Below are 13,702 nucleotides of genomic sequence, written 5' to 3'. Positions count from 1 at the left end.
TCATAGATTTTGTGGACAGAAGGGACCATGGGATCTACATTGATCTCTTGTGTAACACAGGCCATAAAAATGTCACTCAGTTATCCCTGTTTTGAGCCCAAGCGCTTGTGTTGGAGACTAAAGCATATCTTCCAGAAAGGCATCCACTCTTGATAAGAAGACATCAAGAGTAGAAGAATCCAGCACATCTTTTGGTAGATTGACTATTTGAACAATCACCCTCACAGATAAAAAATTGTGCCTAATTTCTAATTTGAATTTGTCTGGCTTCTGCTTTAAGGCCATTGGTACTTGTTATGACTTTCTCCGCTAGATTAAAGATCCCTTTAGTAGCCAGCGTTTTCTCTCCATGGAAATATTATACACTGTAATCAAGTCATCTCTCAGTCACAGCCAGTTCTAGGGAGGATGAGCACAGCTGTCACCCTGAGCACCAACTTCCATGGGACACCGAACTGCAATTGGCTGGCTTTTTTTTTTTTTTTGAGGAGAACAAAAACATTTATGCTCCTGCTCTCAATCCTCTTTTTAATAAACTAAACAGATTGAGCTCTTTGGCATCTCATTGCAAGGCATTTTCTCCAACCCACAAATATTTTTCAGGCTCTTTTCTGCACCATCTCCAATTTTTCAACATCTTTTACAATGTAGGCACCAGAACTAGATGCAGTATCCCAATATGGATTTCACCTGGCATGGAAAATTTCAGTCCAAATGGTTAGTCTGGCAAAATTACAAGCAACTGTAAAAATGGAAAGTGTCAGGTAACCTGAATTAAAGGCATCACTACATGTGCTGCCTATAAATTACATACTTTCCAAAGCTTTTCATCATAAATGGTTGTGGATAAGTATGAAAACATTTTAAAAGTCCTTTTTTGAAGCCGATCTTTGAAACTTGTTGCACGTAAAAAAAAAAAATCTTGGCTCTAAAAAGAAAAATTCACATGATGAGACAGGAAGTTTCTCTTCTTTATTTCCCTGAAGCAATGCTGAACCAGACAGCTAGCACATGTGAATTTCTGATTCTTAGTTAGCTCATTAGAGATTAATAATAGTTTTGTGTTGTTTTTTATTTAGGCCGCTAACTTCTTCCAGAGATTCGCATATCCTACCCGACGGGCTGACAAGAAATATATACACCTCATAGCTAGCCAAAGCTTAGGATGATATGAGTCCAGTGCAGTTAGATTATTCTTATACTTTGCTTGGTAGCTACACCCAAAATAACTGCTACTGAACTGTATTATCTATTATGGTTAAGAAGAGCAAATAATTTTATTGGAAGATTAGATTTTTGTGATCCTAGATATCCGTATATTTTCTATGTAATATTAACAACAGATACCCTTCTAAACAAACGTAAATTTATACAAAGAATGTCATGGGAAACATTTTTCATCATACTGAAATAATTGATAAAAATTAATCAGATTTACTTGTATTTTCACTTTCCTGATTATCCAGGTGCCTTTTTCCTAGGACACTAATTTAATTCATATACATAGGAAATTAAACTTCAAAACACAGTTGAGTGCTGTCTAAATTAAAACAAGACAATGGAATTCTTTTTTCCATTGCGACAGGATATACTTTTTTGTTTGAGTGAGATCTGTTATCCCCAGTGAAATATTAATATAAAAAAAAAAAAGGACTTCCAGTGAGTTCTTCAAGTTTGCACAGTTATGACTTGAGGGTTTTAAAGCTTGCACAAATGAGATCTTTACTAAAGTTAAGGCTCTTTTTTTTCCTGCGTGTCTTAAGTTTTTTCTTCTTTATGTACTAAGTGGTTAGAGGCCCAACTTCAAGAGATGATTAAATAAATAATTTGCCTCTGGAAAAATTGAGAGAGATCACTAGAAGTATTTAAGAACAGATTATACATCAGGAGAAACAAAAAGTAAATTAAAATCGTGCTCCGGGCAAAATTGTTTGGATTAGATGATCCAGGAGGTCTTTTCCAGCCTATCATCTATGATTCAATGGAAAGGTGTGTGTGTTTTTTAAAGTTATGTACAACCTGAGGAGACAAGCATCAAATACCAAAAAAGAAAATGTACTTAATCAATGAGAGCATTAAAGCTTTATCATACACCGTCTTATTTGTATTTTCTTAGCTCTTTAATGTATAACAACAATTCGCTGTTTCACAATGTTCTATTCTATTAACTTATATAGTGCCCATTTTTTCCACATTTGAGTGCTATGATATAAAATATCAGAAATAGTCAAAGAAACATAATGCTACCTACCACAGGCAGCACCTTGATCACCAGCAATACAGCAATAAAGAACCCATCAAATACTAAGAACCATACAGAGGGGTTACCCACCATGTAGTAACTTGTGTTCTTTGTGATGTGTTGTCCCTATGTATAGTGCCCTTCAGGTTGCACATATGTTTCATGCGCTCACAACTGGAGATTTTTCCCTAGCAGTGTCCGTGTGGTCCAAGCATGGGCTACCACTCTGCTTGTGCTCTGTACTGAGGGAAAAAAGGGGGCTCCCTTCTCAATCACTGGTTCCCAGTAAGGGGAAACCAGGCAGTGGGGAAGGAGGGTGGATAGTACACTACACATAGGAACACTACATCTTGAAGAACTCAAGTTACTATAAGGTAACTCCTCCTTCTTCGTCAAGCAATTGTCCCTCTATATAGTGCACTTCAGGTGATTCACAAACAGTGTCTGTATCAGGAAGACAGGGAGTGGAATACTATGATACAACAGACTGCAGAGCTAACCTGCCCAGAGAGGCTCCAGAAGCAGCTGCTTGCATCAGTGCATAGCTTTCAGCAAAAACGTAAGCAGAATTCCAAGCTACTGACACCGGTGGAGCAGCAATAGGAACGTCTCTAAGGGAAGCTACTAAAGCTGCCTGAAACAGGGGCGGCAGGTTTGTATAATTTTTGGTGGTGCCCAGAATGGGTCCAAGCTCCCACACACACACACCTGCCTAAGGCTCTGGGAGGGAGTTTGGGTGCAGGAGGAGATTTGGAGTGCAGGAGGGGTGCAGGCTGTGGGCTGGGACAGGGGTTTATGGTGCAGGAGCGGGTCTGGGGTCCTGGATGTGGGAGGGGGTATGGGTGTGGACACTTTTTTATATTTAACACTATTATAAATGCTGGAGGTGAAGTGAGGTTTGGGGGTGGAGGCTGACAGCTCGTGACCCCCCCATGTAATAATCTTGCGACCCCCTAAGGGTCACGACCCCCAGTTTGAGAACCCCTGCCATAGAGATTCCCCAGGCAACCCACTTGGCCCTGTTTGTCCTAAAAGTTCATTCTTGTCTGGCACATTGTTCAATGCAATCCTTTGAAGTTCACGCCACATCTCTCCCCTACAGAGAGGTTACATACAATCCCAGCCCACAATAGTAAATAAACTATGCATTTAATACAATGGACTCCAAAGATACTTAAACTTGATTCAATATGTTTTTTTCAAAAATATTGCAGGAAATTCCCACGTCTGTCACATATATGTTCAGTGGACGAGATGAGTCTAGAGGACATTTGGAAAGGTTTCATTCCATGAAGGTAGAAAGCAAGAGCCCTAGGCATGTCCAGTGAATGCCATGCCACCTCTTTTCTGCCAAAGTGGGGTTTAGGGAAAAACAGAAAGAGATGGATAGTTTGGCTGATGTGAAAGTCTGATCTTACCGTAGGGATGAACTCAGGATGAACTCACCTTAACCTGGTGGAACACTCTATAGGGGAAGTCAGCCAGGAGCACCCCATCTTCCTGACTCTTCTGGCTGACATGATAAAACCAGAAATGCTCCCGTCATAGAAATATGTAGCAGGGAACAGGATTCCAGGGTCTTGGTGAGGGGGATTAAAAAAGGTGCAGTCCCCAGGGTAATACCAATGTTGCCACAAGAGGGAAGACACAAATCAAACCCTTCAGGAAGTGGGCAGTGGCTGGATGGGAGAATACAGAGTAGGCATCTGCAGGGGGAAGAAATGGGCTCCTTGCCAACAGGTGTACTCTGAGGAAGCTGACAGATAACCCTGAGAATTTTAAGGAGAAGAGGTACTTCAGTATGTCTGGGATCTTAGCTTTTAAAGGGGAAATTCCTGGTTGGTTACACCAAAACATAAATCTTTTCCACTTTGCTTTATAACATTTGCTGACAGAATCCTTCCTATTGCTGCTCAGGATGTCCCAGATATCAGACAAACAGGCTCTCTCTAACTGTGACATCCATCCAAATTCCACAACCCCAGGTGAAACGTGACTGGTTTGGGATGGCAAGTCCATCCTTTGTCCTAGGTTAGTAGTTGATGTATCAGAGGAAGGAGGAGAGGAGATTGGGCAGATAGTCGCAGAAGGATTGGGTACCAGAATTGTCAGGCCCACGCTGATGCTATAAGGATGACTTGCTAGTTGTCCTGTCTGTTTTTCCTCAACTCTTGAGATAAGAGGAGAATGGGGATGGGATGTGTATCACAAGGCTCCCAAACATTGTATGAGAAACATGTCACCTAGAGACCCTGGCCTGCAGCCCCCTCTGGAGCAAAACTCCTTGCAGTTGTTCACATGGGACACAAAGAGATCCATGTATGGGAGACCCCACACCTCAAACACCTCACAGACAATCAGGTTGTGCAACTCCCTCTTGTGTTCTGTGGAGAAGAGTCTGATCAGAGAATCCGCCAGAATGTTGTGGATCCCTAGCATGTGGATACCAGTTAGTATAATTAGCATGGGAATGTGCCCGATCCAGAGGGTGATGACCTCCATGCAGAGCTGTGAAGCCCATGCTTCTCCTTGTTTGTTAATATAATAAACTGCCATCATGATGCCTAACAACACCTGAATTGACTGGTTGCAGATGCAAGGGAGGAATTGATTGCAGGCTAATCTAACTGCTCTCAGCTCTAACAGATTGATGTGAAGCATAACCTTGTGAAGGGACCACTTCCCCGTCCCTCCATGTGTGGTCCCAGTCTTTGTTGGAAGTGGGGGGTTTGAATAGTACCCCCACTGAGTAAGGGAGGCTAAGCTTCTTTGGGGAACTGCGACTAGCAGGTCGAGACTGCACTTGCCCAAAGTGCCTGCAACCAGGTTTGTAGACATTTGAGGTAAAGCTGCACAAATGAGTGTAGGTCTATTAAAGCAAGGCGTGAAACAAAGCATGAATTTACAGTAGCTTTGTCAATATGTAAAAGATGTAGCTAGTAGAAAAGAGATAGTAGGATAGTAAGCAATGTGTGATAGCTTACAGGTATGGCCTAGTATGTCATGCAGCGTGTGAAGAGCTCCTGATCTAGCTAGGAATGGGTTATAAAAATTAGGAGACCAATCGTAAAGCATGTACTATGAGGTATTAACCAATAGTATTAAGTGTAAGTGTGTAAATAAGCTGATTCATGACTATGTACATTGGATGTACAGTACGTGTGGATGTGTGATATGCCCTGGACTCACCTCTCCGCTGATCAACTCAAGTGTAGTTTGATTGTATGCCATTAAAGAAACCTCAGTGATGAGTACAGAGTTCAACTGATTTATTGGATATGAGAGAACTGGATGAAGTGTTCTCCCAGAAGTGGGCAAGGTGTTCTGGATAAACCGAGTGGAAAAGGTCTCAGAGGGAATCGCAGCCATGGGTCCCATAAGTACTCATAGCCGTATGGTTCAACAGCACCAGGCAGGATCATATGGACATTCTGGGGCTCAAATGTATTCACTGAATGAGTCCGGTGATAGAGAGGAAGCTGTCCTCTGGCTGTAACAAACCTTGCCCTAATGAATTCTATGGCTTGTGAGGGTCCCTGATTGGACTTCTTCAGGTTCACCTGGAGGCCTAAACTCTTGAACAGAAGCAGAAGCATTGTGCTTGCCTCCCATTGTTTCCTGGTAAGATCATCCCTGCAGAAGCCAGTTTTCTAAGGAAGGGTAAACTGTGGTCCCTTGCTGACAAAGTCAGCAGGTACCACTGACAATACATTGGTAAATACTCTTGATGCCATTGAGAGCCCAAAAGGGAAGAGCTCTATATTGGCAGTGCAGTTGACCAGCCACAAATCTCAGGAATCTCCTGTGTGCCAGATCAATGTCTATATGAAAGCAGGCCACTTTGAGATTGAGGACCGTGAATCAGTTGTCTGAATCTAGTAATGAGATCTTGGACTACAGGATTACCATTCTAAACTTTGGGCAGCAGATGAACTTGCTCAGTTCCCTGAAGTCCAGAATGGGTCTCTATCCCCTGTCTTCTTGGGGATGAAGAAGTACCTTGAGTACAACTCATTTCCTCTTGAGGTAGAGGTACCAGATCTACTGCCCCCAGTTTGAGGAGTCACTCTACCTCCTGCAGGAGGATGCTTTCATGAGAGGCATCCCCAAAAGAAGATGGGGAAGGGGGTTAGGGAGGAAGAGAACTGGATGATGTACCCCAAAGAAACAACCTCTAGTACCCACCTGAGTACCCATCTGTCAGTTATGATTTCTGCCCAGGCAGGCAGATAATGAGAAAGTTGGCCTCCACAGGCAGGGGAAAGACCAGAGGGGTTGGGCAGATCTGGAGACACAGTTGGTGCACAGTTCTTAAAGGTCCTGTCAAAAACACCAGTCTCAAGGTCAGTGGTGTTTGGGAGGTGGAAGACAGTTTACCATGGGCACCCTTTCCGTGTGTCCTCTTGCGTGGTGGTTCATACTATTGCTGGTGATAAAATGGAGTTGGGCTGGTCATCTGAGCTGTGGCTTATGGGGATAATATGCAACCTTGCCTTACATCAATAACAATCTGAAACCTTTCCATGTCACCGCTCTCTGTCCTGACACAGCATGCAGACTCATCATACAAAGGTTTTATCAACTTAACAATCTCTGCTGAAATTCCATAGCTTCTCAAGATCTTCCAAGGGGCTTCTAGGTGGACATTATCGAACTCTTTCATAAAATCAAAAAACTCAAAAAGCATCTTCTGCTGGAATTCTAAGCCTCTCTCAATAAGTCTTCAAGATGAAAATCTGGTCTGAATACAACCTAATGAATCAAAATCCTGAGTACTTTATCAACATCAGTTTTCAACCTATTCAAAATAATACTGCAAAACACTTTTCCAGGAACAGATATGAGTGTCACCCCTCTCCAGTTTTCAAAAATAAACTAGTCCCCCTTTTTAGGAAATCTGTAGATTACACCTCTTCTCCAATCTTTAGGACAGATATCCTTTCCCCAAACCATTCTGTAAGCTTGCATATGTATCACTTCCTTTCCAGTTTTTAATTTTCAGCATGTATCTTATCATAACCACTCTTCAGGTGGTTTATGGCCCCAATTACTTTCTCAAAGACAAAGTAGTGATATAGTTACGTCTATTTCTTCCCATCTCAGTTTGTGTTAGTGGTTCTAGCTGGTTGAGCACAACCTGGAAACATTCCATCCAATGTGCTTCTGTCTTTCCTCTCTGATTAAAATGGTACCATCTTGAGTTTTCATAACGCTTCAACCATTCGAGAGTTATTATATCAATTGTTTATATACTAGCAGAAGCTTTTTAGAATTCCCTCTCTTGTATGTCTTTTCAACTTCTCTTGCTTTACTTCCATTTATTCTCTCTTATCTCTTCTGGGCGGTCTTTTAATTTCCTTGTCTTTGTCTACATATTCTTGTGGCATATCAACTCTTTGATTGCTCTCATTCTTGTTAAATTATCTTCTTTAATTCTTTCTTCTCTTCAACGAGCCTCCATGTATTTAGTTACAGCTATTCTCTCTTAAACCTTCTCATCCCCGCTGTAGTAATGGCTGCATCCACACTTGCTTCTTTGAAAAACTGCCATTGTTCTTCTATGTCCTCCATCAGTTATGTTAGCTCTTCAGATTCTATCGCTAAGTTTCAACTTAAAATGTGCCTTCACAGCTGGATCTAATAACTTTCTAGCATCATGCATACTCTCTGCATTGCCTGGTGTTAGCTTCTTTATTTTTATTGTCCCAACAACAACATGGTCACTTCCAACATCAGCACTTGTTTAAACCCTGGCATCCAACAGTGATCTTCTCCAGCACCTATTAATGATCAAGCTGTTTCTGGTGAAGCCATCATTTGATCTCCATGTCAGTTTAGGTCTTTCCTTGTGTGGAAACAGCATACCCCAATGCAGCATTCAACAAGGCAGTTATACTGGATGGTAATCCCATGGGTCTTCCAGAGCATAATTCTGCCACTAAAGGATCTCATAGCTTCTCAGTACTGGGCCCCAGTGGGAAGGGTACAAATGAGTATAGGGGTAATATTCCTTCATACAGGAGTAGTTAGAAATGCTGGAAACTCCCGACGTTCTTGTCCAGGCTCCATCCACTCAAGCAGTGCCTCAGAGTATAGTCCAGAACCGGGTGTCCATCGTAGTCCTCTTCTGACTCTAAGGAGTTGATCACAGAGAGGGAGTCCTTTAGACCAGAGGAAGCGGTGGTGACCTACCTCTACTTGTTGATGGTAACAGAGACAATCTGGCTTGACCCCTACTTGTGGATGAGGATGGGTATCATAACGAAATAGTATCGACTGAAGTTCTGGAGTTGGGCATTGCGGTCTGGAGTGGAGAGATGACTCCAGTTCTGGGAGTAGTAGAAGGTTTTTCAGAGTGGAGTAGTGAGCCATAGTTGATGGAGTCATTTTCATAACTCGGGTTGTTGAAGTAGAGGGTGCCAGATCTGGCAGTACCAACTAGGATTTTGGTGTCAAAGAAGCAGTCCCACTACTAGAGTGTGCTGCAGTTTTCCCTTTTGAAATCTTGATCTGGTGCTTTTCAGTGCCAGATGGTCCCGTTCCAGAGCACAAGATTCCCGATGACTTGGTTTGGGACTTTCCCTGGAAGGCTGCTATTCTTTCTTCCTCATAACACAGTCATTTACAGACTTGAAGTGGAATTGAGAACATTCCCTTACAACCAATTAGGGCCTGATTCTACAAGTCTTCCACATCCAAACCTCCCACTGACTTCAAATAATTTTTTGCACATGAAGCAGTTGCAGGACTGGGACTTACTGTCTCTACTCAAAATTACTTATCCATCTCTTTATTTTCATGCAATTTTTCTGCTAGAGAAGAGAGAGCAAGACAAGTGTATTCACTACACACCTCCACTGAAACAGAATTTCTGAAATATGTATCCATACACAGCTGTTTGGCATACACCACGCTTGAGAGATTTCAGCATAGGCAAGCATCCTTCCTTTCTTTTGAGTACAGAAGGCAGGTATGTGAGGCTAACATGGACTATTTTCTAGTTCACCAATTAATTCAAAGCAAACTTCAATAGCATATAGCTCAAAGGAACGGATCATGATGTTTTCCTAGCCTATTGTAAGAAAATGTCAACAAAATTCTGCTCTTACTTATGGTTCTAAGGGAGTGTCTGCCTCCAAATTTTCCTCTCTTGGTACCTTTGTGATAATTGAGGGGACTCACACGGTAACTTTTTTAAATGCCAAGCTAAAATTTATTTCCCTCACAAGGTGCAAAATGACTGGGTTACTGGTTATTAAAATGTAGATACCACTGCCATAAGCAGCTTAAAATATTATACATGAGTCATATGGGAAAGAAAATGATACACAGTACAAAATAAAATAGACTAAATTAATGACAATAAAATAGAGTAATTTAAAATGGATGATTTTATATAAAGCACTAAACATCAGAGTTATTCTAAAACACTGGATTATTAAAAGGAAAGAAAATTTACCCAGGACTTATCCTGTACTATGTCATTGGCCTGGTATACTCTAAAAATACATGTGGCAATACAATTTTGATTCACTGGCCACCATAAGAGGCATAATTTGTACAAGTAAAAAACAACAGTGGAAGAAAAGTGCCTACCAATGTTGAAAAGAAGCATGTTTCTGTAAAGTTCAAGGGCCATATTCAACCATGGAGTCACGGGCAGGGATTAATTTGATCCTAGAATCCTAGCTAGCATTGATTCCACTTGAATGCAAAAATCCCATCAGGTGAAAGGTGTTTCTTGAAAAAGCCTGCAGTAGTGTCAGATAATTACAGCCCTTAGGGGCTATTCCTGCAGTCCTTTCACACATATCACTCCCATTGACACCACTGAAGGACTACAAGATAAAAATCGTATTGTCCTTAAAATAATTAGAATTTTGACTGGATTCTTGTATCCACTTGAAATGAACTCTGGCTACCCAGACACAGAAAACATGTTCAAGCACAGTTCATTCTTCTAAAAAGATTAACCCCCAAGATGCTGCCAGGATAAGTGTCGGCTTGGATCTGCTGTGCATGTGTCTAAAGTGGAAGTTAGGCCTGTCCAGTGTCTAGTCTGATTTGTGCACTCAAGGCTTTTCAGAAAAATATTTTCCTTCATGAGTCAACATTTTTTACTTTATCACAACAGCTCTTCCCCCTTCTCCTTTTTCTCTGTCACTTTACGATGTGACTAGATACCATCTATATTTCTCTGTTTGCATAAATGTATTCATGAATTCCAAACCTGAGGTCCTCAATTTACATGAAAAATCTCTATGTAAACTTAGTGACAATCTTAAGAAGCTAATCATACAGGTTTACATTGCAGGTTTAAAAGAAAAAGCACATCCAACTGTTGTGTAAAATTGTTAGGGACACTGGTAAAAAAAAAAAAAAATCACATCACTGCAAACAAGAATTACAGTTTTTAAACTGCTAAAAATCAGTCAGCTGAGACCAAATTGTAGCATTTAGCCACTGGCCTGAGTAAGAGCACTGCAAAGTTTAGGGAGACATTGTACCACCAACTCTCTCTGATCTGCTTGATACAAGGCAGACTGTAAGTTGCACCATCTTTTAGAAGTGCATCCAGCCTCATCTGAGATGATGTGGAAGGAGGGAGGGCCATATACCCCTTTTGTGTCCCTGTGGACAAGAGGAACCACAAGAGGAACAGTCCCTAAGTTCCTCCAAACCGAGAGACCGTAAAAGTGTTTAGCTCTAATGCAGGCCATGCAAGGTGGGAAAAGGCTTCTTTCATCTCCCTGCCTCACACTCTGCTTCCCCCGGAGGGCCAGGCACAATCTGACCTTTAATTCATATGCATATTGTTACTGATCAAGTGTTTCAGAAAGCTAGATTCCAAGGTGTATTTAAATGTGTGTACTAGAAAGCATTCAAATAACACTATGGTGGTTTAAAAAAAAATGGCAAGCAGGTGGCATTTGCATAGCATGTCTCTTGACTCTAGAGACAGAAACCAAAGTTTCTAGAAATTGACATATTATTTGTATTACCGTAGTGCCTAGGACCCCTAGTCATGGACAGGACCGCACTCTGCTAACTGCTGTACAAACAGAACAAATACAGTCCATCTTACCGCCTTGCGGTTGGATTATGCCATAAGAATTTGGTTCACTAAAAGGGTTAGTTTTTTAAAGCTACTGCATGAGGTCTTCACTAGCTAAGTGGAGTGAATATGCATCTCTCTGCCAGCTGTAATTTAATTGTAATAGCTAAAATAGTACAACATGTATCATATCCCTTTCTCCCAGGAAATAAGACTGAAGAGTGGAGTATCTGGTACATCTGAGTACAAACATGAATAAAACCTTACCGGTGGTCCAGGAGGTCCGAGTGGTCCTTTGCTAAATTCGGAACAGGAGCAAGAATGAGGAAGAGATGGGCAACTTTCCTCATCTCTCTGAGGAGAGAGCAAAATAGTAAGTCTGTATTCAAAATATAAATTCAACAGCTGAGAATTTATAGATCAAGACAACAAATATTGAAGGGAAAATTCAAAAGCTCCTAAATAATTTAGGAGCATAAGACCCATTAACTTTCAATGGGACTCTTGTTCCAAAGACAATTCGGTCCTTTTGAAAATCCCACCTATTGATTTCATGAGGAAAATTGCAAAAGTATTTGGTTTTGATGTAAGAAAAAAAAAAGTAAAATGGTAGTTTAAAAAAAAAAAAAAAAGGGATTCTTACCAAGGCAGGAAGTTCACAGCATTTGTCTCTATTGGCCCAGGAGGTGGTACAAACAATGTCAAACATCTGTAACTGGAACTGTTTGAAAAAAGGAATAAAGTGCAACGGGTCCATTAGAAGTTCAATGAAAAGGGGAGCCATTGCAAAGGGGGGGCACTGATCAGGGCACGCAGGAGACTGATGACAGAGACACGTGAATAGATTTAAAGCAGCAGGTCACAAATATGCCAACTTTAATATAAAGATGGGGGGAGGGGCATGGGGTTGACCACCCTGTCCAAAATACCAGGCTTTAACTGGGACCAGTATGGGCTTGAATGGGATCATGCCCGCCCCTTCTACTGAATTCCCAATTCAGCTTCTTGCTGCATCCCACCACCCTCCCCACTCAAGGAGGAATGAGACTACAATCAAGGGGGAGCTCTGTCTGTGAAAAATAAACACTTCCTCTTGCCTCACAGGTCCTGTGCTCAGATTTTCTCTGGAACCTGTTCCCCTGAAGCCTTTTACTTGCTCTGGACACCCACCACAAGTTGTGACACTATTTAGTGACATTCATTACCACTTCCAGTTTTATTTAATTTTTTTAATTAACTCTTTTCAATGCTTAGTATCCCCAGCTACCAGGGCTTTGAATACCATGAGGAAAGCAAAAACAACAAAAGACAACACCAGACATCTTGCCAAACACACACAGAGGGAAAAATTCCTTCCTGCCCCACTAAAATGATTAGGTTATACCAGGGATCGGCAACCTTTGGCACACAGCCCATCAGGGAAATCCGCTGGCAGGCCAGGACAGTTAGTTTACCTGCAGCGTCGGCAGGTTCGGCTGATCTCAGCTCCCACTGGCCCTGGTTCGCCATTCCAGGCCAATGGGGGCTGCGGGAAGTGGCAGCCAGCACATCCCTCAGCACGTGCCACTTCCCACAGCCCCCATTGGCCTGGAAGGCGAACCGCAGCCAGTGGGAGCTGCGAAACCCAGCTCTGATGGCTACCCCATCTATACAGCAAAAGGGGTGGGGCTGCTTTCAGAATCAAGAATGGCTGATGTGTGTCTAGGAGTGCTTAACATATGAGGGGGTGGGTTTGGTGGAGCCATTTGGCTTCCTTACCTCCCCGAATTGGCTAATGGGGGCTAAAAGAGGTGGAACTCTCTCCACTTTCCCCAGCCCAAGCCCCACTCTACAGTGTTCTGGGTGGGGAGACAGGAAAAAGGAATGGGAACCTGGTAACAGAGAGCACCCTGCCCTCCAACCAGAACCTCAGTGGCTGGCCATTCTCCTGCCAGCCCAATCAAACACCCCACCCCTCTAGCTAAGTCGGGAAGAGGCAATCTTAAATGGGCTTGCACACGAGGATATAGCCTAAATGAAGGAGTTCGCCAGGGTGGCTCTTCTCACTACAATACACTTTAAAATGGTACAGAAAATGCTGATTTAATACAGAAATCATCGACTGTGTAAAATGACAAAGATACCGGAAAAATATATAACAGAAAGTAAATGAACTGTAGAAACAGAATGAAAACCCTTCATTAAATGCAAAGATAGGTCTCAGAAAGGTTCCTCCTGAAGATGATTCTATTTCTTCTCACCAACAAATCCTGCTTTTTTTAATTTTCTTTCCTTGTGTGATCATACAGTAGTGGAAAACAAAAAGGGTCCTGATGGCACAAGAATGGAGTTCAGAAACTTCACACTGTGTCACCAATAATGAATCAGCGTACAGACTGACAAATAATATTGTTCATAAAAATTGC

The 13,702-nt window shown here is 42.0% G+C and overlaps 1 protein-coding gene across 5 annotated transcripts in view; it reads right to left on the bottom strand.

The window, feature by feature from the left end:
- The window catches only part of COL14A1 (collagen type XIV alpha 1 chain), a 171,095-nt gene that overhangs the window by 41,015 nt on the left and 116,378 nt on the right, over nucleotides 1-13,702 (bottom strand). For all 5 annotated transcript variants that reach the window (XM_034763530.1, XM_034763534.1, XM_034763533.1 and 2 more), the window contains 2 exons: nucleotides 11,941-12,018; nucleotides 11,565-11,651 (listed from right to left, as the gene is read on the bottom strand). In XM_034763530.1, coding sequence (XP_034619421.1) covers nucleotides 11,565-11,651; nucleotides 11,941-12,018 — 165 coding nt within the window. The remainder of the gene's footprint in view (nucleotides 1-11,564; nucleotides 11,652-11,940; nucleotides 12,019-13,702) is intronic.

The sequence above is a fragment of the Trachemys scripta genome, chromosome 2 (genome assembly GCF_013100865.1).
Source record: "Trachemys scripta elegans isolate TJP31775 chromosome 2, CAS_Tse_1.0, whole genome shotgun sequence".
NCBI lineage: Eukaryota > Metazoa > Chordata > Testudines > Emydidae > Trachemys > Trachemys scripta.
The sequence above is the reverse complement of the archived record's forward strand: the minus strand, read 5'-3'. Positions and strand labels throughout refer to the sequence as shown.